The 25,883-nt window shown below is 38.3% G+C and overlaps 1 protein-coding gene across 3 annotated transcripts; it reads right to left on the reverse strand.

Moving 5' to 3' along the window:
• Window positions 1-1,555: 1,555 nt before the first annotated feature.
• LOC108258916 (coiled-coil domain-containing protein 81) lies at window positions 1,556-25,880 on the reverse strand. 3 transcript variants are annotated; one of them, XM_017457928.3, is made up of 15 exons: window positions 24,965-25,880; window positions 24,264-24,358; window positions 21,945-22,006; window positions 20,975-21,128; window positions 16,222-16,481; window positions 14,942-15,101; window positions 14,621-14,741; window positions 11,953-12,061; window positions 10,145-10,291; window positions 9,877-9,984; window positions 8,834-9,003; window positions 6,819-6,897; window positions 6,240-6,466; window positions 2,518-2,643; window positions 1,556-1,842 (listed from the first exon to the last, which is right to left on the reverse strand). In XM_017457928.3, the coding sequence occupies exons 1-15, from the start codon at window positions 24,976-24,978 to the stop codon at window positions 1,704-1,706; spliced, it is 1,971 nt and encodes a 656-aa protein (XP_017313417.1). In that variant the 5' UTR covers window positions 24,979-25,880; the 3' UTR covers window positions 1,556-1,703. The 3 variants fall into 3 exon arrangements, with proteins under 3 accessions (XP_017313417.1, XP_047007306.1, XP_017313418.2); XM_047151350.2 differs by lacking the exons at window positions 24,264-24,358; window positions 24,965-25,880 and adding an exon at window positions 22,435-23,065 and having other exon boundaries at window positions 14,621-14,729; XM_017457929.3 differs by lacking the exons at window positions 24,264-24,358; window positions 24,965-25,880 and adding an exon at window positions 22,435-23,065.
• Between the last annotated feature and the right edge of the window lie 3 nt (window positions 25,881-25,883).

Below are 25,883 nucleotides of genomic sequence, written 5' to 3' on the forward strand. Positions count from 1 at the left end.
ATATATATATATATATATATATATATATATATATATACACACACACAGACACACTTGGGGAAAAAGAATTTTGGTCACCTGACCATGGAACTAAACGGCCCATGCTGTTCCAGCATGCACAAAGCAAGCTCAATGAAGACATGGTTTGTCACGGTTGGAGTGGAAAATCTTGAGTGGCCTGCACTGAGCCCTGACCTCCACCCCTCTGAACACCTTTAAGATGAATTGGAACGCTGGCTAAATGCTAGGCATCCTCACATGACATCAGTGCCTGACATCAGTAATGCTCTTGTGGCTGAATGAACACAAATCCTTACAGCCACATGCCAAACTGTAGTGGAAAGCCTTCCCAGAAGAATGGAGGTTTTTATAACAGTAAAGGGAGACTGAATCTGCAACGACATGTTCGAAAAGCACAATGGGTGTGATGGTCTGATGTTCACATACCTTTGGTCATAAGTTTTCATGTATGAGCTAATGATATATGCCTTTGTCAGTCAGAGGATATTAAGAGTAATATTGTAGACGTGTGAAAATTTGCGAAGGCAATGTCTGAAGCCGTAATATGCCCTGGCCCCATCCCAGTGCAGCATGGTGATGTAGCTTACAGCAGGTTATGGTCACTGAACTGTTGGGAAAGTAGATGTCTACTCTGGATGTCTTTAGTATAACCCTTTGTCATCTCAGAAATATCTCTAAGATAAGAAAAATCATGTCATTACATGATGCAGAAGAACTAGTTCATGCTTTTGATACCTCTAGGTTGGACGTTTGTAAAGCCTTGCTGTCTGGATGTTCCAGTAGGAGCATAAACAAGCTCCATTGGAGTCCGCACTAGAACCAGAAGATTTGATCACATCACGCCTATCTGTTCCACACTGCACTTGCTCGCAGTAAAATTTCACAATCAATTTAAAATTATACTAATGACCTATAAAGCACTGAATGGTCTCGCACCTCCGTATTTGATTCAACCTTTGGTCTTTTATGATCTGCCACTCCAGCTTTGAGACAGAGGTTTCTCTTGCAAAGCCCCACCACTTAAAGAACAGCCTTCCAATTAGTGTTTGGGACTCAGAGACACAGTTTCAATCTTTAAGTCTTTAAGTCTATTTGTTTAGTCAAACCTTTTATTAATAAGTTTTCTGTTAAGCAAAGGTGCAGATCTGGGGTGTTTTATTGATTTTATGTGCAAAAAGGCTGTAATTAATGTAAATGACCTTTATTAATACTGCAGGCCATGATATTAATTAAGACAGTGACTTAACATCAACCTTTACTATTATTAATGGCTATTCATAAATGAGTCAGAGGTATATGAGGTATAACGTATTACCTAATTATTTCCTGATGCTCACGGAATTAGTGCATGTATTAATCCATCATTACAAAAGCATTAATTCTTTATTAATAAATGTTCATTTCTGGTTCTTATAGTAATGTGTTAGTGAAAACTGCAACAGATTTTTTTTTTTTTTTTTAATTAACTTTATTTTTTAGTTTTTTGTGACTTTTTATGTTGGGCCATTAAAATAATGACACACGTAGCAAGAAGGACATTTATATCTCTTTTATGACATTTGTGAAGAAATCACTCAGCACAGGATTCAGCATCCACACCTAATACCACACAGATATAACCATATTCAAGTGTGCCAGAACTTCAAGCATTTTAGGTTATTCTAGAGTAGAGTTAGAGGAGGCTACACCATCAGACGGGAGCCGGGGATGTAGTGAGAATCCTTCCAGATGTTGCTCTCACCACAGTTGGTGGGTTTTCTCTTGCACTGGAAACAGCGGCGGTACTGTTCACACTGATCTATCAGCAGCCTGCCACCCGACCTGCGTACATAAACATATTCAAATAAAACCATAGTGTGCAGTAATACTGCAGATGAAGTGATAAGAACTCCACATGTACACTGACAAGAGGCATATGTTCAAAAGCAGTTTTCTGAGAAATGTATAATCTTATATGAAATCATTCTACTCTTACAGTATTTCTCTTCTGTCTCATACATTTCTAGAAATAAACAGTATATTAACTACTGAAAGTCTCAGCTTATTCTCAGTTATTCATTTAAAAGTATATTATTTAACATATACTATGAATTATTCAGTAACTACAGTAAAATGAATATGAAATGTACTATATGTAGTTACACTTCTGAGTAAAGTCTCGGCCCAGTAACAGGTTCTGGGAGTTTAAGGTGCTTTAGAAAATTAATCAATACGTTCTGACCCATCAGATTTGAGAATTCAACAGCTGTTGTATAACTGAGAAAGAAATAAAGTGTAAACTGCTTTTCACAACAATAGCCAAAATTGCAATTTAAAAATGAAACCTACAAATAAAAGTAAATTAAAACTATGTAACGTCACAATAAGAGTACAAAATAATCTACATAGTTGTTCGTGAAAACTTCTTTCATCTCAGACCCCTTTTTCTGTAAACCTTTCAAGATTCTTTGCATTCTTTGTCTTTTTTTTTTTTTTTTAACCATCTTTTTGTCTCACCTAATGAAAGCTCTCTCCTCTAGGTCTCGGCAGTGTTTCAGGTCAGCGCTGTGAGACCATGTGTTTTCTAGTGCAGTCCTCAGGTTTCTCAGCCTCTCATAATGGGCGATTCGATCTGCTATCAGTCTGCCAAGCAGTGAAATGTAAGATCAACAGAGTCTCATTGCAAATCTGTAGAAAATTGGGCAAGTCATTTCTTATGAAAAATCACAAATGGTTATGGTTTTGGTTGGGGTTTAACAGTAATAACTTTTGAAATCATTGTTGCTTGTTTTGATTTCTACATTAACCTCTTCCTGCTAAATACAGTTGCAGTCAAAATGATTAAACCCCCATTGCAACACAGGTTTATTGTCAAAATGTACAGACTTTCAGCTGCAGTGAACAAATCGAACAAAAGCAATTGAAATAGTTCAACACAACGAATGCTTCAAGTGGTTTCCCCTAAATTCAACTGAAAATGCAACTTAATGATAATGATTTCTCCAGTTTCAAAATTATTCAACCCCCTGAATAGAATCCCCCACAACAGCACAAACATGCAAAACGCGTGTTGTTTCAAGCACACCTGATGCAACTAATCAAAGGCTTCATCAGTTGCACTAGGTGTGCTTGAGCTGGAACACATGAAATATCTGAACTGAAAATGTATGAAATACCTGGACGGGGCAGAAAAAGGAAGCTATTAACGGCTGCAAGCAGAATTCTGAGAAGGCAGGTTGTGAAAAACCCTCGAGTGACTGCAGAAGACCTGCAGCAAGACTTGGTGGTAACGGACACTGAGGTTTCAGTGAGCACAGTAAGGTGTGTACTAAATGCAGAAGGTTTCCAATCCAGAACTCCAAGACGTACAACACTACTGACCCAAAAGCACAAGAAAAGTCGGATCAAAATCATATAAATAAGCCACAGAAGTTTTGGGATTCTGTTCTGTGGAGCGATGAAACAAAACTTTTTGGCACAATGGATCAGAGTTATGTCTGGAGAAAGAAGAATGAAGAAAGAACACTCTGTCCACAGTCAAGCATGGTGGAGGCTCGGTGATGCTCTGGGGCTGCTTTGCATCCTCTGGCACTGGAAACCTGCAGCATGTGGAAGGCGAGATGGATCCATTGAAGTATTAGGAAATCCTCGGAGAAAACATCATGCCGTCTGTGAGGAAGCTGAAGCTTGGGCGTCATCAGACCTTGCAACAGGACAATGATCCCAAGCATACCTCAAATTCCACCAAGGCTTGGTTGCAGAAGAAGTCCTGGAAGATTCTACAGGGCCTTCATAGTCACCTGACTTGAACCCCATATAAAATCTCTGGTGGGATTTGAAGGCGGCGGGTGCAGCATGCAAACCCAAGAAAATTACTGAACTGGAGACCGTTGCTCATGAGGAATGGGCTGAGATTCCTCAGTTACGCTGCCAGAACCTATGCATCTCATTTGCAGCAGGTCATAACAGCAAAATGGTGATCTACTAAGTACTAAAGATGCTTGCCATGACGGGGTTGAATCATTTTGAAACTGGAGAGATCATTATAAGTTACATTTTCAGTTGAATTGAAGCATTCATTGTGTTGCACTATTTCAATAGATTTTGCTTGACTTGTTCATTGAAAACAGCTGAAAGTACATTTTGACAGAAAAACCTGATTTGCAATGGGGGTTGAATACTTTTAATTGCAATTGTATTACCTCATCTGACTGCAAAGAACATATACAGTCCTCAGTGAGGAATAGTATTGACATCTGTCTAAAAAAATACACAAAACACAGAGTATCCGCTTACATCTTGAATTATATGTATATATCAGATATTGAACTAACAAAAAGCACACTCCATGATCTTTGACCTTAAACACATGTGCACTGACTGCTGAACAATTCCTTATGCTTATAAGAAAGATCCCTTTCCAAGAATATATCAGCATGATCAGTTAAGATATTCACTGTTAGATGAATTCAATGAGCTCATTTTTCACTAACATCATATCAGAATCAATCTGGATATAATGTAAGCCTCTTGGTAAGCAGCTTAGCCTGATCTGAAGACATTGCAATCTCTATGTGCGGTATGCAACCGTGCATTATGTTTATAAGGAATGAGCTGACACACCAGTGCACTGGTTCTTGGTAACTAAATTCCTTGCAGCCTTTTGGTTTTTCCCTCACTTGATGAGACACACCTGACTCAACCCATCAGCTCGTTATCAAGAGGTAGGCCATGTGTGTTCAAGGAGGGAAAATGCAAACAGTGTGGAGAGCACTACATCCTCAGGACTGAGACTGAGTGTCACTGGGTTAATGCATGGTAATAGATAATGATGTGACTGATACGACTGACAGTTCATATGTACAAATGCAGGGGCTCTCAAAATTTTTACAAACAGGAACCAATTTATCTGTTTATTATTAGAATATATTTATTTATGGCTTTCCACCCATAGAACTCATTTTATGAAAATTGTTATTAGATGCCAGTTATTCCACACTATTTATAGGCATAAAAACTTATTAACACAGGCTGGTTGTGATTTTCAACACCATTTTCACATATACGATCAGTTTTTCTTGCCTGTGTTCATAAATAGAACTCAGAATATTACTGTTTCTATTTGATCAATTATATAATATCTTTAACATGCACCTATTATGTTTTTTTTTTTCAAATGTTACCGTTCAAGTAGTGTGTTATATATCAGTTTGTGAACGTAAAAACATCTGCAAAGTTTCAAAAATCAAAGCGCACGACAAACTGAGTTATCGACTCCCAAAAGAACGAACCGATTCTGAACAGCCGAAACGAGTCATTAGTAATTCCAGACTTACTTCCTGTACTAACCTACGTAATTTGGTAACAAAAGACCCGTTCTGGTCTTCATCGGCTGCTCACTGACAGAGGTAGACCAATCACAACAGACTGGGACATGTGACCAATCAGAGCAGAGCATGCTCTCTGAAAGGAGGAGTTTAGAATGAATCCTTAAGAACGGATCATTCAAGGAGTCGTTTGTGACACTGAAGAAAAAAAGGTAATGCCGCGGTTAAAATTATGAGCACTTTAAAGTGTTTTTTGACCTTGGATGCACGTAAATCTACCGTATTAGACCTTTAAAACAAAATTAGGCACGTTTCAAAACCATAATAGGTGCACTTTAATATTTTTTGCTTAACCCTAATTTGATTGCAAGAAAGTTACGTAACCTATAACGAAGTCTGATGGAAACATTTATGAATGGATTGTTTACGATAGTCTGTATGTCAACTATTGCACTTGTGGTCTCGGACGCCCTTTCACATACGTGGATGTCATGTTTGGTTTAAATCCATGTCCTGAAGGATATGAATATGACAATAAGCAGGACAATGTGGCCATAATAATAATAGCTGTGTTCAGTTTGCATCAGAATGGCACATTTTAAGACTTTCCTGAAATTGAAACAAACATTGATGTTAATAAATGAAACACAAAGATGATTTTGTTCCTGTTTCATTCCCATCTTTGCATACAAACCACACCCATTGGATCCCTGTAGCATGTCTGTATCTATTTTGTGAATGTTCACAAAAATGTTGTTTGCGTTACTAATAATTGAGTTAAGATGAAGTACATTAAGTATTTCAAAATATTATAACTGTGCTGCAGTGGTACATATCAACCAGAACATGTGGGTGTAGCAAGTATTTTTGTTGTGCTGCTCTGGTTGTGCTTTTCAAGCTGTGTTTACTCACTCCTGGTGGTTGCGCTGCAGCATGTCCATTTCCTTTCTCTGCTCACTCAGCCGGCTGCACAGCGCCTCCTTCCTCTTGCTCGATGCTGCCTTTAGCTGCTCTTCACAAACTCTTTGTGCTCTCTGTCTTTGTTCTGCCAGAAGGGCTGGAGCACCATCCCTCACACCAAACACAGGGCCGTCCGAGTCAGGCTGACGTGGAGGGAGGCCTGGACTCCGGTGTTCCAGCTGAGTGAGGATAGACACACAGATACACACAGCTCTTGCATTACACTTATTGCACTGATCCTGGAATCCCTTGACATATTTACACTTAAATAATACATAACACTCTTTTCTTTTTAACACACTTTATCCTAAATGTGCAACACCAACTCTTATCCCTAATTTGACTTAAACCCTGCCTGTACAGTCCTAACTGTAAATGTTGCAATTGATGTAAGTAAGACATTTTGTGTGCCAATTAAGTCCTTCAGATACAATGTTTGCTAACCAAACCTATTCAAAGCTTTAAACCTTGGAACTTTAGAAAACTTGATGCAGGCATTATATGTTTCTATTATTATGTTAATTCCCTTACTTGGATATCTAGGGCCTTTTGGAGCCTCTTCATGTTCTCCTTTTTCTGGAGAAGTTCCTGAGCTTTCAGTTTCGTAAACCTGAGAAACACAACACCACAATTATTAAACCACATCCTTTTATACTCTCTTAGAGCTTTTCTGTACAGTGCGGTACAGAATAGCACCTTTACCAACCCCTGGTTGAGTACCTGTGTCTGTTTAATATCCCATAATGGTACCTGTGAAAGTACGAGTTCGCTGGAAGTTCTCTGGAAGTCATTCAAGCTTTGAGTTACAGATCAGATGGTAGTGTTCAAATCCCACCATGAGCAAATTGCCATGGTTGGGTGGTTGAGTAAAACCCTTAACCTTCAGCTCAGTTGTATCCTGCATCAGCCACATGAGCTGTACTGGATTATGTGTTATTTATATGTATGATATTATAGTACTTTACTGCAACATTTTTTGAAAAAAGTTGTTTACTGTAAATCTTACAGTATTCACTCCTATAGTAATCTACAGTCATTTTTTTTTTTACAGTGTTGTGTCACACACTTTTCTCGAACTACACGCTTTTCTCAAACTCTCTGAATTATTGGGGATTAAAACGTTGCCTATTCGAATGGTTTCATCAATCCCTAAAAATAAGTTCGTTCCCAATTACATTTGTAATTAGGATATGTGGCTCGTACGAGAGGTCCTGCAAGTCTCCACGGGTTTCTCCTCATTTGATTTAAAATACGGCCAAAGACCATGTGGCGTCTTAGATATCACGCAGGAAAAAACCTTCACAGAGAATGAAATGCAATACGTTCTTGACTTGAGTGCAATACTGCACACGTTGGGGCAATTAACACAGGAGAATTTGCTCTAGGATCTTGAACAACAATCCCAGCTGTATGATGGAGCGCTCGATTATGTGAGTTTTCCCATGGAGATAAAGTGCTCGTATTATTACCCATGTAAAGCTCTAAATTACCTGCAAAGTGTCAAGGGCCATTGGAGGTCACACTAATCTCATAGAGCATCACATTGAGACTCATTCCCAGGGTGGTTGTGCACAGGCACACCTACCATTTGCCTGAATCCAAAAGAAACCAGTGGTTTTGGAGGAACTTCAGGCTATGCTCGATAAGAGAGGAATTGAGGAGTTCCACAGTGAGTGGTCTAGCCCCATTATCCTGGTACCCAAGGCCAATGGTTCAGTCTAGTTCTATGTGGACTTTAGGCATTCCCTGCGTCCCAATTGACATTCTATCCATGCTAAATATTATCCGAGATTAGAATTAGTGTGTCCCAAATCATAGTACGTTGAAAGAAGTATCCGGATGGTCTAATATTTCCAGTAGATTTTCGAAGTGTAGATCCGTGGACACTTTTTCAGCTAATATTGCTCATAAGTCCTTGCACAAGGAAGGAGGAGCTTTGTGACCGTCTGCTTTGCCGAATTCAAGAAGGCATTTTTGAGAGGTGCAAATGAAACGTGGAAAAATAAATCAAGCAAATCATCATATCATTTAAAGATCAATTAAATGATATAGTATAAAATATATAAGGAATATTAAATGATGAGCTGCAATGAGGAATCCGTTACAGGAAGTGTTGGTATGTCCCAGTACGTGCATACTATTTAACTACACGCTAAAAAATATGTACTTTTTTTCTTCACAAAAGAATACATACTTTTAGTACATAGTATAAGTATGCCAATTGGGATGCAGGGATTGATTCCAATGTCCCATGAAACTGCCTTTTCCACTCCATTTAATTTACACCAATTTGTCGCCCTTCCTTTCGGGTTGTTCAGGGCCCCAGTCATGTTTCAGTGACTCGTACAGAATCCTCCCATGTGCTGCCTATGCCACCTATGATGACATGTTACATGATGACATGTTTCTGGAACAAGTAAGTGTTGTTGGAGATTGGTCTGGTGTCTCTGTTGCTGCTGCTCTGTCCATACAATCTATATAGTGAACAGTGAATGAGTGAGAGCAGGAATAATCTCAGACACGGCAACACACATTCATAGTCTTACTCATCAGCTAGCTGGATTTGGCGTAGCCGCTCAGTGAGCTCCTGGTCTTGGCATCTCTGTGTGCGGTTCAGTCTCCTCTGGGTCAGCTGCTCTGTCAATTCCTGCATGTAGCACCTCTGCTTCAGAAGCCTGGGAGGAGTGACCGGCCGTCTACCAAGGATGTACGAGCCCTGGGACAGTATATTGTGATAGCATAATAAAAAGTACTCAACGTGTTATCTGCATAATGACACAAAACAGGTTGCACTGTATTTAAATAATATCGAGTGCTACAGAGAGCAAACCTTAGTTATAGTAATGCATGATTTTACTGAAGGTGAGGCACAGAGTTAGATTTAGATCAGGGGTGTCCAAAGTCAGGCCCCAGGTCCAAACGTGGCCTGGGGACAGATGTTAATTGGCCCGCAGCTTCTCTCTTAGGATGTATGATACACGTCCCGCTGGCCAAAATGTTGCAGTTTTTTCCTTTCACCTAACAATGGCAGCAGACTTTTTTTTTCCTCTCTTTTTTTCTCTGACTGCACCTGCAAATTAATTTACTGAAGGAAATTTTAGTCATGGCTACAGACAAAGTTAATTACAGTAATTTAATTACCGTTGCGGTAATTAAAGAATTATGAAACAAATCATGGGCAATGCAAAAAAAAAAATATTCAGAGAATGGGAGGGCAATCTCTCTACTACAATCAAAGTCACAGAGATCACACTTCCCCCCCCCATTCTGTTGTTTAGTGTGAACATTAACTGAAGCTCTTGACCTGTATCTGCATGATGTTATGCATTGTGCTACTGCCACATGATTGGGTGATTTGATAACTACATGAATGTACAGGTGTTCCTAATAAAATGGACAGTGAATGTATATATGCGTGTGTGCATGGCCAGCCCTTGAGTATTTTGTATTTGGCCTCCTTTGAAAAAAGTTTGGACCCCCCTGTCTTACAAGTATCGACATTTAGTTACAGTAATGCTTAGAGCGATGGGAAAGCCCTCTAACGATAGCAATTTAAGTGTGCGAGTGTGTTTACATTGATAAGACACACCTCAAACTGGGATGACCTTGCTGACTTCTTTGCCTTCAGTGTTTCAGCGACCCCGAGATTAAATGCTGCCGTCTTCTTATTGTCCTGCCGTTTCTGCTCTTGCTTGACCTTAAAGCATCACATGACTGGATTTTGTGTTGTGTGGATATAACTGTATGGTTTATGATGTTTCTCTAATTATATAACATTGTAAATATTTACAGTGAAAATAGGAACTGTGTGTGTGTTGGGGAGGGGTTTTTGGAAATTTGATGTGGCCAATCCTCACTTCTTCTCTCTGTAAGTACTGCTCGTCTCTGTGTTTCTCGGCGAGCAACAGCAGTTTCTCCTCTTCCTTGTCCTGTCTGTGTCTCTCCTCTGCCAAATACAGTGGTACATTACGCTGGGCTCGCTGCATACACAGGTAGCATAGCTCCTACACACACACACACACACACACACACACACACACGTATGTGACCACATGCAATGATTGCAGTAGAACATGGATTTCACAAGAATAATTTAAAACTCAGATATACAACCCCAATTCCAAAAACATTGGGACGCTGTGTAAATAAATGTAATAATGTAAATAAATGTAAATAAAAACAGAATGCAATGATTTGCAAATCTCATAAACCCATATTTTATTCACAATAGAACATAGAAAACATATCAAATGTTTAAACTGAGTAAATGTACCATTTTAAGAAGCAAAATAAGGTAATTTTGAATTTGATGGCCGCAACACGTCTCAAAAAAGTTGGGACGGGGCAACAAAAGGCTGGAAAAGTGAGGGTTACTAGAAAGAAACAGCTGGAGGTTAATTGGCAACAGGTGAGTAACATGATTGGGTATAAAAATAAAGAGCATCTTGGAGAGAGGCAGAGGTTCACCAATCTGTGAAAAACTGCGTCTACAATTTGTGGTACAATTTCAGGATAATGTTCAACGTAAAAATTGTGAAGACTATGAATAGCTCATCATCTACAGTACATAATATTATAAAAAGATTCTGAGAATCTGGAGAAATCTCTGTGCACAAGGGACAAGGGTGAAGATCGATATTCAATACTGCATGCCCTCAGGTGGCACTGCATTAAAAACAGGCATGATTCTGTAATGGTGGAGGTGCATTAGTGGAATGGAATGGGCAGCTTGCACATCTGGAAAGGCACCATCAATGCTGAAAGGTATATACACAGGTTGTAGAGCAACATATGCCTCCATCCAGATTCCATTCCATATTTACTTCTGAGAGACTCTGCCTCTCTAAGATACTCTTTTTATACCCAATCATGATACTGACCAGTTGCCAATTAACCTAATTAGTTGCAAAATGTTCCTCCAGCTTTTTAGCAGCACTTATTTTGTAGCCTTTTGTTGCCCCGTCCCAACTTTTTTGAGACGTGTTGTGGCCATGAAATTCAAAATTGCCTTATTTTTTTCTTAAAATGGTACATTTACTCAGTTTAAACATTTGATATGTTTTCTATGTTTTATTGTGAATAACATATGGGTTTATGAGATTTGCAAATCATTGCATTCTTTTTTTATTTACATTTTACTCAGCATCCCAACTTTTTTTGGAGTTGGTGTTGTACATGACAAGCTGCTCTAAATCCATGGTGGTCAAAGTGGGGTGCAGGGCCCTTTAAATCTTTAATTTAATCTTTATCAAAGTTATAATATTTATTTATTGACTTCTAGTCGTTATTTATGTATATAATATTTTAATCCAAACGTCAAAAACACCACAATTACGCATATAAATGGAGTCAAACAATATATTAAATAAAAAAAGTCAAATAAAATAATTTAATGAAAATTAAACAATAAAAATAAGAAATGTAAAAGCTATACTGCTTCAGTAAATACACTTAAACTTATTGTTTTTTAAACTTTTTAAACTATAAGGGGATCCATGGAATTATTATTAATTTATTTAAATTTTTTGTACATTAAAGGGGTCTCTGGCTGCAAAAAGATTGAGCATCTCTGCTCTAAACAATATTCTGAGCATTTTAGATCCCTTGCATGTGGACAGTTTGAAGAGTTGATAGCTCAAGTAAAGAAATAAACAAGCTGACTCACCTGTCCAGCTCGGGTGTGGTCGAGGCATGCCGGACTTGGGGAGGCAGCTTCTCGCTTCACTTCTACTTTATCAGCGGTGCCATCTGGTGGCTGTGGGGCTTCAGCATGTCTAAAATTGTACAGGACTTCTGTCAGGATGTTCAACTGTATGACATTCTACATCATTTGATAGCTAATTTTATAACTAAACATTCAAGTGCCATGATTTGAGCAAGAAAATTAGTGTCATTCAGATACAGAGAAAAAAAAGTCAAAGATGAGCCTGGACAAAAGGTTTCCAGGAACATTTTTCAGGTTTATTTCACCCCTAAAGAACCATCAGTTTTAAGTCTTATTGTGTGTGTCAAAAATATAGAAGCTAAATAACACGCTTTCCCAAGAAACCAGAAAGTCCTCTGCCTTGAAGACCTTCCCATGGTGGAAAACTTAAAGACTGTAATAAAACGCTGACGCTAGAGACTCCTTCAATAAATGTCTCTAGAAAACACATCAACAATGAAACATATCAACAATTAAGCATATCGATATTTTTCTGTTAAATAACAGCACTTTTTCAAAGATCTATTTTTACTAGCCTTATATTATTGTGTCACCACACAAGTCTACAGGTTATTAAATAATACTGTATTAGTTACAGTTGGCACTACTATCAGAGTTACTATTACAGAAAATTAATTAAACACCTAACTAATCAGATTTGAGAATTCAACAGCACATGATAATTAATAATAGTAATTCACAATAATTCATTATTAAGTAATGATTCATAATTAATTAACAATATGCATCAGGTTGTAAGATGTATAATTATTATTGTGAATAAATGACCAATTAAAAATAGCTCTTGATGGTGGATCTATAGCACAAACAGGTTTTGAAACTCATAGAAAGCGTATGAATATTCCATGAGTTCCAAGAAGCAGTGAATTAAAAATCGGTCTTTCAGCACGCCCCCCACTGAGTGGTAATCTCAATCCATTCAATCAACAGAGTCTGAGAGAACAGGTTGCTAAAGGCCAGCGTGTAGACTGTCTGCTTCCTACTGTGATATGGAACAGTGCTGACAGGTGGCAGCGTCCTCTGCAAGGTGTTGAGTTTCAGGGCTGGTAGAAGTTGTGCTTTTGACACTGCTCTCAGCTCAGAGATGCAGTTTCTCTTATAATGCTTTCTATTAGAATCTGGCAGTAGGTAATCTGGTTCTAGGTCAGAATAAGAGTGACTTTTACAGAAGGATTCGATTACACTGGACTTGCAGGACTCATGCAGAGTCTAGCCATCATGATCTATTCAGTACAATGGATTTTCCATTGACCTAGGACATCTCATTTGATGATATCAATATAGATGTGCCATTTTTGTTCTATATACAGATTGGTGGCAAATTAAAGGGGGGGGGGGGGGGGGGTGGCTTGGGTCCACTTTTCCCATTAGACGCCAGGGTCCTGACTGATCACCTTTATCCTATGATGAAATATTTCTATCCTGGGAGTGGATTCTTTCAGGATAAACTCTGCCTGCATCCACAGGCACAATGGCTCAGTGAATGGTTTGATGAGTATGAAAATGGTGTAAGTTTTGGCCTGACAGTCACTGGATCTCAGTCAAATTGAACAGCTCTAGAAGATTTTGTACCAATGTTCACAATCATCAAAACACCAATATTGTTTGAAAAAACAGTGTGCAGAGGCCTGTTTCATGAAGCGAGTTGAACAAACACAGAGTTTTGAGTTGACAAAACCAAACAAATCTAACCCGGGTTAATTAAGGTTTCAAAATGCTGGTTATCAACTTCCTCAGTCAACCCAGGTTTTAACCCTGCATCAAGGTTTACTCAGCATGTGCGTACACATAAAAGCCAGACGTTTGCAGCAAATAGCCAATAGCATTCAATATTGGGGGGAGGTGTGCATAATTCCAGTTGAAGAGCAAGAAATTATAATGCAGGAATTATAATGAGGAATATAATGAGGAATTTTAACCTACACTAACTGTAAAAAGCAACACATTTTCAGCCACCAAAAGCTCGGGAAAATCGCAGATTGTGTAAATGCATAATTTACTTTTACAGGCTCACAATGAGAATAAATGGATTGAAAACGTATAACTCCAACATATTTCATGTAATTTCATTTAATATAAATGTAATTTTTGTAATTAAATATTAATAAAATGAATATCAATTTAGGACAAGAGGAATATAAATATATTCGGACAGGAGGAATAATGTCACTGCATAACATGCATCACTCGCAAAGAACCGCAACGTTTGCGTTACAGTAAGAGCGGCTTCGGTGTGTCAGGTTTTTAATGCATGGCTCAAGAAGCCTGCAGAGATGAGCTATACCCTCTGCCCAAAATCCATATCTTTTGCACAGATGGTCATCGGGAAAAGCCAGCACAAACACTAAAGGGTTAACTTGCATGTGTCAGATTTATATCACTTTGCTTACAGCTGATTGGTCCAAATTGGGTTGGAGTTTTCTTACCCAGAATAAAACCTGCTCACCTGAGTCTATTGAAAGCCAAGATCAACTGATTAAACAGGTGGAATCAGACACGGCTCCTGCTTGATTGGAAAGAAAACCTGCACCCACATTGGCCCTTTGTGTATAAGACTGGACACCCCTGCTTTACACTGACTAACACTAACATATTCAGGCTGACATACCCTTCCATCGTTTCTAATGGAGACTCAGTCTGTTGTTTATCACTTGAGATGTTTCCATTTGCTTTGGCTGTGAATGGCCTGAATTCAGGCTGTGCGGAAAGCCTGGACTCTGTAACACATACTCACGAACACACACACAGAAAAATTATGTCTTTCACGGTATGACTTTCTTGTATAAACGAATAATTCCTCCAGTATGCTGATGATGGTCAATTAACCCCTAAGAATATAAAACTTTACTGTATTCATTTCACACACACAAATTATTTATTTATAAGTATTTAAACATTATGTAACTGAGGTCTGTCGGTATCAGCTCACCTTTTCTAATCTCCTCTTGTCTATCATGCAGCTCAGGGGCAGAACCGTCATCCTCTTCTTTCAGTGCCTTTCCTGATGAGATTTTGGGGAATGTGATGGCATTGCAGCTCCCAGGGCTTGAGAGTGTCCCAGAGACCACAGAGATGCTCGTTCCAGGTCTCTGAAAAATGAGCTTGTGGCTTTACATATGATCGCTTGAGAATCCTGTGTCCATTGTAATACACCATTTTAGACTTGTTACTTTTACACATTTGTCCAAGTAATCAATTAACAGCACCCTCTCTGAAAATAGCAGCTCTGACTAAAAAAAAAAAAAAAAAAAAAAAAAAAAAAGGAAAGAGTTATGGCTCATTTTTAATTATTGTTTATTGGCTGGTTGTAAAATCTGAAGAAATGCCCAATTTCAAAATGGAAATTTTTCTATGAACAACTAAAACACCTCTTGGAAATACGAAGTTTAATCTCCAAAAGACAACACTTGTTCTAACCCTAGATTTCAGAGATTGAAAGGATAAGGATAATGGTAAATGATAAGCATACTAAAAGATGTGATTTTGAAAATGAATCAGATTTCATTATGGAATACTGACTATCACTATATATAAATAATTTAGTTTGCCCCAGTAAATGTGAGGTAGTAGCATTCAGTATGTGAAGATGACCCGTTAACCTTCAGGCAAAAGTAACCATGCACAAACACTACAATGCACAGAGAAAACATGACGACTGTGGCAGCTGCAAGGTGGGCTACTGTTCCATGCTAAACTGCTTAAGAGCAGCTCATAAAGAGTTTGATGATAGCAAATAAAACAAACTGTTAATTTTACTTTCTAATGAGACACTTTGCTTAAAAGTGTGTGCCTAAATAAATAAATAAAAATAATAATGAGGGCTTAAAAAACCAATATATAAATTGATTTGATTTTTGCTGCATTTGTGGCAGAAGGTCAAAATATTCTGTCTTTCTCACAGCTCTGGAACTGAAGAAAATAACTGCAAGGCAAGGCTTTTGGCTTTCTGTTAACTTACATTTTGCGGTTTTATGAAAGCATGAGGCCTGTTAAGAACCACCTATGAAGATTAACTGCTATCAGACTGCATCTGAAGTATCATAACTAACCAATTTTAGTCAGTTTGAGTGAAATAGCTCTGTGCTAATCTAGATTCCTCATTAGAATTATAATCTACAATCTCCTCAAGAGACAACTGTACATTTTAGAGATTAAATGAGAGCCATCACGTTAAAACCCCAACCTATATGTGTGTAAACTCAGACTCACGTTGGTCAGAGCCCAGAGGAGTGTGCCTGAGCCATCCATGCTTGAGATGAAGTCGCGGTAGAACTTCATCTTGACGTTGCTGTGACGGAATGAGAGGATGCCAATGCCCCTGAAGATAAGAAAGACGGTGCGCTGGGCAGCCACAGCACGTACTAGCAAGAGGAGCATCTCCCTCACACAGCCCTCCACCACGTCGCGCTCGAATGGGCTGTCCATGCTCAGGGCAGTGAAATTGAGCTGCACCACTGGAATGTCCCCTGCTGTGTGACAATGTTAGAAAGCTCAATGAAACCCCTACAGGCTTCACTCAGTCGGCTTATCAAATACACTTAAGCATGGATGTTCTGTTCAGGTCAAAATGACCTATTTTTTAAAAAATAGGATGATACTAAAATATGTTTTTACACACAAAATTTACATGCTTAATTATATTTCTTTAATAATAATCATCATTTTAAGAACCATGTAGGAGTTAGAACACGTAGTACAGCAAGTAGAACACTCAACACTGTGGTGCCTCCAGGAATGAAATTTATTAACACAAATTAAGATATACAGTGCATCCGGAAAGTATCCACAGCGCTGCACTTTTCCCACATTTTGTTATGTGACAGCCTTATTCCAAAATGGATTAAATTCATTATTTTCATCAAAATTCTACAAGCAATACCACATAATGACAACGTGAAAAGTTTGTTTGAAATCTTTGCAAATTTATTAAAAATAAAAAACAAACAAAAAGCACATGCACTTAAGTATTCACAGCCTTTGCTCAATACTTTGTTGAAGCACCTTTGGCACCAATTACAGCCTCAAGTCTTTTTGAGAATGATGCTACAGGATTGGCACACCTATTTTTGGTCAGTTTCTCCCATTCTTCTTTGCAGGACCTCTCAAGCTCCATCAGGTTGGATGAGGAGCGTCGGTGCACAGCCATTTTCAGATCTCTCCAGAGACATTCATTCGGGTTCAAGTCTGGGCTCTGGCTGGGACACTCAAGGACATTCACAGAGTCTGAGGTCCAGAGCGCTCTGGAGCAGGTTTTCATCAAGGATGTCTCTGTACATTGCTGCATTCATCTTTCCCTCAATCCTGACTAGTCTCCCAGTTCCTGCTGCTGAAAAACATCCCCAAATGTTTCCTCCAAACATGATGCTTGCCATTCAGGCCAAAGAGTTCAATCTTTGTTTCATCTGACCAGAGAATTTTGTTTCTCATGGTCTGAGAGTCCTCCTGGAGGGCCGTCATGTGCCTTTTACTCAGGAGTGGCTTCCGTCTGGCCACTCTACCATACAGGCCTGATTGGTGGAGTTCTGCAGAGATGGTTGTTCTTCTGGAAGGTTCTCCTCTTTCCACAGAGACACGCTGAGCTCTGTCAGAGTGACCATCAGGTTTTTGGTCACCTCCCTGACTAAGGCCCTTCTCCCCCGATCGCTCAGTTTGGCCGGGCGGCCAGCTCTAGGAAGAGTCCTGGTGGTTCCAAACTTCTTCCATTTACGGATGATGGAAGCCACTGTGCTCATTGGGACCTTCAATACTGCAGAAATGTTTCTGTACCCTTCCCCAGATCTGTGCCTCAATACAATCCTGTCTCGGAGGTCTACAGAAAATTCCTTAGACTTCATGGCTTGGTTTGTGCTCTGACATGCATTGTTAACTGTGGGACCTTATATACAGTAGACAGGTGTGTGCCTTTCCAAATCATGTCCAATCGACTGAATTTACCACAGGTGGACTCCAATCGAGTTGTAGAAACATCTCAAGGATGAGCAGTGGAAACAGGATGCACCTGAGCTCAATTTTGAGTGTCATGGCAAAGGCTGTGAATACTTATGTACATGTGCTTTTTTGTTTTTTATTTTTAATAAATTTGCAAAGATTTCAAACAAACTTCTTTCACGTTGTCATTATTGGTATTGTTTGTAGAATTTTGAGGAAAATAATGAATTTAATCCATTTTGGAATAAGGCTGTAACATAACAAAATGTGGAAAAAATGAAGCGCTGTGAATACTTTCTGGATGCACTGTACATTTAGATCTCTAATGAGGAAACCAGTAGTGGTGACTGCTTGTCAAAAGAGGCTCGTGAGGCAGAGCCCCACCATATATACCAGCTGTTAAAGATCACTGCTCTACAATCGCACAACATCTAGGCTAAGAAATCAATTAGCTCAATAGAGTTACGTCCCCCTTCGGAAAGTATTGGAACAGGATAATCAATGGATAATAGATCAGAATTTCAGCTTCCATTTCCTGATATTTACAGCTAGATGTGTTAAACAGCTTTAATGGCAGACCACCTAATTTTTAGGTGAACAAAATATTGGATATTTTTCTTTAAAGTAATAGCCTTAGATAGTAACACATACAGATAATCTTACAGTAAATTAAAGTAAATAACACTTAATATTTGCTTGCATATCCCTTCCTCCCACCAACATGATCAAACTGTTGCATTGTTCTTTTGCAGGCTTGTACCACAGTTTCAGTTGTTGGTTTGTTTGTTTTTCTTTAGGGGGTAAAATGTATACTTAATTAGGTCTGGTGATTGACTTTCCCAGACAAAAACATTCCAAGTCCTTTGTTGTGTTGGAAGTGCTTTTATGCGAAGTTCTTCCCATCAAATTAGATTGGATGCATTTGTCTGTAAACTGGCAGACAGGATGTTTCTGTAAACTTCTGAATTCATTCTGCTACAACCATCATGAGTTACATCAATAAAGATTAGTGATCCTGTTCCAGAAGCAGCCATGCAAGTCCAAACCATGACACTACCTCCACCACGCTTGATAGAAGAGCTTGTATGTTTTGTATTATGAACAGATCCTTTTCTTTCTCCATAATTTGGTCTTTCCATCACTTTGGAAGAGATTAATCTTTGTTACAGAACTTTTGAGGTTAATCTCTGTATTTCTTTGTGAATTCCAATCTGTTGAGTGGTTTGCATCTTGTAGTATGGCCTCTATATTGCTGCTCTTGAAGCCTTCTTGGGTTGTGATAACTTCACCCCTGCTCTGTGGAGGTTGCTGGTGATGTACCCGACAGCTGTTTTTGAGTTTTTCTTCACAGCTCTCACAATACCTCTGTCAGCAATTGCTGTTGTTTTCCTTGGATGAGCTGTCTGATTGTTAGTACACTAGTGGTTTCTTTCTTTTTTCAGGGCATTCCAAATTGTTGCATTGGCTAGGCCCAATGCTTGTGGCTTGATTTTCTTATATAGACAGCTCTCTGGTCTTCATGTTGGTTTATCCTTTTTAACAACAAATGCAGTCTTCACAGGTGAAACCCAGGGCTTAAACCAAGAGTGGACATTCTTCTGGGTAAAATCATTATAATATACAGGTATAGAAGAGTAAAAGAAAACAGCACTGTTTATTAAAAGCATGTTCAATACTGGTATATTTTGAATGAGTGTCCTGGTATAAGCACAGGATTACAACAACAGGTTTTAGGTACTGACCTACAGTTACCAGACTGGCGACAGGTGAGATTATCCACTGAAGGAAAGATGATTTTAAGGACATTGGAGTTTAAGGCTCTATTGAGTTTCTATATACTTAGCCATGTTGGTTTCAAGTAAACTAAAATTCTGTTATTGCTGTACTTACAGCACTAGCATAATTGCCAATTGCTAGTAATGCAAAAAAACAAAACAAAATCTATTAATTATTAAACCTTTTCATATCCTTGACATGTGACTTGCTTATCTATTGTTATTATAATTATTTAGGTGTTACACAACTATCATCTTCCTTTTTATCACTGATTGTAATTTTCTGTTTTATGTACGTTTTCTGACTGTATACTTTTGGTTAACTATAATGTCTGCTTAATTTCACCTGTTCATTTACTTGCTCTGAATTCCTTTACTATATGCTTAATGCTTTACATTAAGGTTCTCTATACGGACATTATTTAACAATAATTAACAAGAACAAACCATGAACTTCAGCATTAGAACACAATAAATAACATTAACAAAGTAGTATTTTACACTAATACACTTATTATTTTATTATAATATTTAAATAATGAACCCAATACGCCAAATAAATGTTCATACCATCAGTGAGCAAAATCAACCCCACAGTGACATGAACAACACCTTCATCAACATGTTTGTGGTTGTTAACTGGAAAAATTCAGAACTGAGGCTGAAGCACGTTCCAATATTTACACCTGGATACCAAAGTTCAGAAAGTTATCAACAATTAGGAATACACTGTAATTTAATTTATGTGAATTTATTTCGAGTCATGGATTGAGTAAACGTTAACCAATGTACGTGTATTTAGTTAACATTTAAATAAGCATCAACCATATCTGTTAGTTTACTTTGAGGCTTTGTTAACATTACTTTTGATTTATTAATGCTGAAGTTCATAATTAAGTAAGTTTATTAATTGTAACTAAAGCGGTAAATAGTACAGTAAATACTTGCAGCATAGCCTTGTGGTAGTGTTTTGGCTGTTATGACTAAAATAAGTAATATAACATAATATAATATAATTAGTAATATAATTTTATGGCTATAATTTCTATTACTGGACCAGTAAAAAAAAACAAAAAACATGTTTATGTATAACTTTCTATCCATTTCCATCCATTATCTATGTTCCAGTGCTAAAGTGTTTATCTTAAAATTATTTTTATTTATTCTTTTAAAGAAAAGAAATGTCCTGGTCTAAAGAAGACGGATTTAAGAAAATCCCTGTGTTAGCAGTAGGCCAGTGTGATGATGCATTTACTCACCTGCAGCCAGAGGTTTGGTCTGTTTAAGGCCATGAGACTGGCAAAGTTTCTCAGTTAAGATGAAGATTGGCCGCTGATAAAGCACATACTTGCTGCCTACATCCAACTTCTGCTGGGAGAAGGTGAACACTCCAAGGCCAGCAATGCACACTCCCTGAAGGATATCATTTGACCACTTACAACCTGATACTTTTTGCATTGATCCCTGAAGAACACCAAGAACCTCACAGAAATTATATTCAAAAGCAATACTTTAAGTACACTGTTGTGTAGTCCACTGGATCCCAACCGTCATCCTGAGGTACCTCCTGTACTGCACATAATAGTGTTTTCCCTGCTCTAACATATCCACACACCAACTCAAGAAGGACTGTTAATTAGCTGATTAGTTGAATTAGATGTGTGAGAAAACATGTAAATGTAGCAGACTGGGGGTACTCCAGAACCAGGGTCGGGAACCTGTGGTGTAGACTCGTAAAAAGGTGTCGGTGGAAGTCTTTATAGCGTTGAGGTTATAACTAGGAGTGAGTGTAATGGACTACAAATACTCCACACCTGTACGTATGGACCATTTTAATAGTGTACTCTTCTTTACTGAACTATTGTTCTTAATTTAAAGTGTAATTATACATGTTATAATTACAGCCCCTATTTACATTATTCATTATAACAAGTCATATTATATATATATATATATATATATATATATATATATATATATATATATATATATATATATATATATATATATATTTCACATTGTCTTACACAATGTCCTGGAGGTTAGATATGTAATCTCACCTCATATGGATGGCATCGCAATAGACTTTCTTTAACTTGACTATTTTAGTGACCATAATCCGTAATTCAATTCAATTTCTGAACACTGAGCTTTCACAGAGGAGCATTTATTTCTATTCAGATTTGCTTAAACTAGCAGTCTCTTTCTACTTCACCTTGTGTCACTTACCTTTTGCATAGACATGTTCCGTTCGATGAAAGCTGACACATTTGCCCAAATGTTATCCACATCTATGCAGGAATAAAACACATGACGTATTTGCTTAAAATCATCATCACTCCCCCTTTAAGAGAATTCACTTAAGCTTAGCATTTGAAAGAATGTCTCTGTTGCAGCATTCTTGTGTATGAAGAGTGTGACGATACACCATGATAGAAAAAAAAAAAACATCTTAAATTGTTATAGTGCTATACCAGTAAAGATGAGGATGATGGAAAATATTCCTTTGGAGACTTTACAAAATCCATTTAATAATTGCCATGATACTGAAAAGATATTTTACACACAGTAGACATACAAAAAGTTTACACTCCCCTGTTAAAATTGTAGGTTTTTGTGACGTTAGAAAAAAATAATTTAACCTAGATAAATCATGGCAGATGTTTTTCCACCTTTAATGTGATTAGAGCAACCAACAAATAAGTTTATTTATTTTTACTTTTGGATTGATGTCCTGTTCTTGGTAACGTCACTGCGGTGCCCCATTTTCTCCACTTCTTGTTGATAACTTTCATGGTGCGCCGTTGTACATCTAATTCTTTTGTACCCCTCTCCTGATTGATACATTGTGTCAATGAGATCCTGTACATACTTTATAAACCATGGCTTCAGCAGTCATATTAAACCAAGAAGATGTCAAGAAAGTCCTACAGAAACAACTGATCTTTATTTTGGGTTAATCAGAATAACTTCATTGATGACAGGTGTATGATAATTACTTTTGAACATGAGTTTGAATGTGATTGGGTAATTCTGAGAACAGTCAAACATCCCATTATAAAAGGGTGCGCACACTTATGCAACCAGGTTATTGTATGTGTCTTTTTTTTAACGTTTTGTTTCTTTCTCTTTTTTTTAACCTTGATTTTTTGATGGTTACATTAAAGTTGGAAAATGATCTGACATGTTTTATCTTGGTGTCTGGGGTTTGTTGATTTTATTTATTTATTTTTACATCAGTAAATCCCCTGTATATGCATTTCTATTATTCCTAGTCATTAAATCACATTTTCACAAAAAAAACATTCAGGGCTGCAGAGGACTTGAAACACTTCACCATGGACTTAAAGATCTCACCAGGACCTATTCCCCACTACAGGCCTATAGTAGGAAAGTATGCGATTTGGGACATAGCCGAACTCTCTTGTTCGCCGTAAAACGTAAAACTGCCGTGTGTGATCGTGTCCTGTCGCAAAATGCGGTGAAAACTCCCACACGACGTTCATAATGTGATTAAGGTGTTTACATGTCACTACTACACGTCCATAATGCGACTAAAACAGGAGTACTCCACCTGTCTTAATTAGATTATTGCTTACTTCGATTATGACCTTAATTAGATTAAGGTAAGTAAAAATTGCTGTTTACATGGTAGTTTCTTAATTAGAGTACGGTCTTAATCGGATTAAGAGTGGCTTATTGTTGTCCATGTAAACGCAGCTTATGTATTCCTTTGTTCTTTTACGCCACTTATCTTAGAAAAGATAGATCACCTGATGAAAAACCCAGCTTGGTCTGACCATCTATCAGCTGCCAAAACAAATCTCGAGCTGGTCAAACTGGTGGACCATTTTTGCAAGAAAACAGCTGAATTACTGCAACTAACGCACCATGGTAGAGTTGTCCTTTCAGGAAAATATCACAAAAGTAAAGCAAGAGCTTTACTCACACCTTTATTAATCAATAAGGAAGCTTGAGAATAATTTACCAGCTCGGTTTGTGGTCAGACCGAGCCGGATTTTTCATCAAGGTTGATCTTATAATTAAATTATACTCCCAATGTCTAAGTCTGCTAACACACTACTCCCTCTAGTGAGCTCATGACCTGTGCTTTTAGGTGGTTGTTTTTTTTCAAGCCAGGACAAAGCATCAATGAACCTATTTAGTTATTGAATCTTCTGAGACAAGGATATTTCTAGATATTCTACCAATGACTTGTACTAACTGAAATATCTGTTATATGTAAAGTCACTCACTCTGAATGTTTATTACTATATAGGTAGATATAAAATATATAGCCTATTTTATATTACTATATTGGCAGATATAAAATATATAGCCTATAAAATAAAAGCTTGGTTAATAAATCTACAGACTGCAGGCAATACTTTGGATATTTATTTTGATGTTCATTTCCCTCCAGGAAATTTTCAGTTGCTGAACTTCCAACTAAAGTAGTCATTTAGGCTTGTACTAACAGACTATAACAAACCAAACTACCTCCACTTTATAACTTTATCTTTTAGTGCTGAGAGGACATTACTGTACCGTTCTCGCTCAGCTGAGAGAGGGTTGGAAAACGGTTGCGTTCTGCCTCCGAAACCACAGCCAGCAAGCCGAAAGTCATAACGTTAAAACTGCCTCTAAAATGATAAAATCATAACAATTTGTTATAAAAAATAAATTCGTATATTGCTCCCGCAAGCTTGGCTGCAGTGTTCAGGAATCTCGGTGAGCAGAGCTCGTTGCCATGGGGACATGACGCCAACATGGTTACGCCCAGAACCTCCTGCAGTGTGACTTTAGACAATAGGGAGAGAGGGAGATTGACAAATATATGATACAGCCTAATCAGTACATGCTGTTTATTGCGCAGTTACCCTATTCCACATGCCTAGACTCCATCTTTCTTTCAAATCTTGCATGGTTTGTGGGTCAGATGTCAGTAAGAAATGAAGGAATGTCTCCCTGCCTGAACAAGGGCTTTCCGTGTGCGAGTTCTCCTTAGCGGATTATTACACTCGTATGGTCAAATAAACACACACACACGTCCAAATGCAGGTCTGGTTGAGTATTCATACACACACAGTCGGTTATGTCTTAAGTGAATGTAAACAGTTGGGGAAAAATCTGATGTGTGTCAGTACAGTGTATTGGATCTGTGCATCTGGTCTTAAAGTGACAGCAGTCTAATAAACCTGCTGCTGTCTGTTTATCAAACAACAAAAAACAAAGAGAAAATCACTCACTTGACTGAATGCATCCATCCATCTTCTATACCACTTAATCCTTTTCAGGGTCACGGGAAACCTGGAGCCTATCCCAGGGAGCATCGGGCACAGTCACACACACATTCACACCCCCATTCATACACTAGGGACACTTTGGACATACCAATCAGCCTACCAGGCATGTCTTTGGACTGGGGGAGGAAACCGGAGTACCCGGAGGAAACCCCCGCAGCACGGGGAGAACATACAAACTCCGCACACACAGGGCCACGGTGGGACTCGAACCCCCGACCCTGGAGGTGTGAGGCAAACATGCTAGCCACTAAGCCACCGTGCGCCATTTGACTGAATAACTTCAGTAAATTTAATAAGAATCACTGTACTTTGTCACTTGGTTCTTTTCCGTCCTTTCTGAAGAGCAATGCTCCATTACTATTGCTCGATTGCGTGGAAAAACATACATTCTTGGAAATATTGTGTTCCAACTTCCAAGGATAAACATCAGGGGGAGTAACTGATAGAATTTCTAGTTTATGTTAATTATAACAGCTTCATATATGGGCTAACTTCAGAATCATAGCACAAAACAGGGAACATAAATCACCTTATTTGTGGAAAAACTGGGTGATGAACTGTCTTCCCCATCTTGCTCTCTCCTCTTTTGGTATCCCAATTTTGTCTGCACCATCTCCTGCCATCTAACTGATGCGTGTGAAGTGCGGCGTTTCTGAATAATCCACAAATGTCGTAATGTGTCGTAACACGTGCACTCTGAACAGTCTGAGGGCATTCATTATAGCCTGCTTCTTAATAGATTCTTGTTCAAAGAGGCCATTTAAATACCGAAATCATACAGGAAAGTATGGGGTTCTACTGGGCCCCCTGTCTGACCAGGGCCCTTAGAATCGTCCTAATATTCACCCCCGTTACGGCGCCC

The sequence above is a fragment of the Ictalurus punctatus genome, chromosome 26, assembly GCF_001660625.3.
Source record: "Ictalurus punctatus breed USDA103 chromosome 26, Coco_2.0, whole genome shotgun sequence".
Classification (NCBI taxonomy): domain Eukaryota; kingdom Metazoa; phylum Chordata; class Actinopteri; order Siluriformes; family Ictaluridae; genus Ictalurus; species Ictalurus punctatus.

Bases quoted from the DNA above. Each gene is read 5' to 3' on its own strand.
- LOC108258916 (XM_017457929.3), bottom strand. From the start codon at position 22,585: ATGTACAGGATCTCATTGACACAATGTATCAATCAGGAGAGGGGTACA. The intron at 6,467-6,818 runs GTAAGGGAATTA...ATCCTCACTCAG, and splicing joins AAAAGGCCCTAGATATCCAA to CTGGAACACCGGAGTCCAGG. The intron at 1,843-2,517 runs GTGAGACAAAAA...TTATGTACGCAG, and splicing joins GAGGAGAGAGCTTTCATTAG to GTCGGGTGGCAGGCTGCTGA.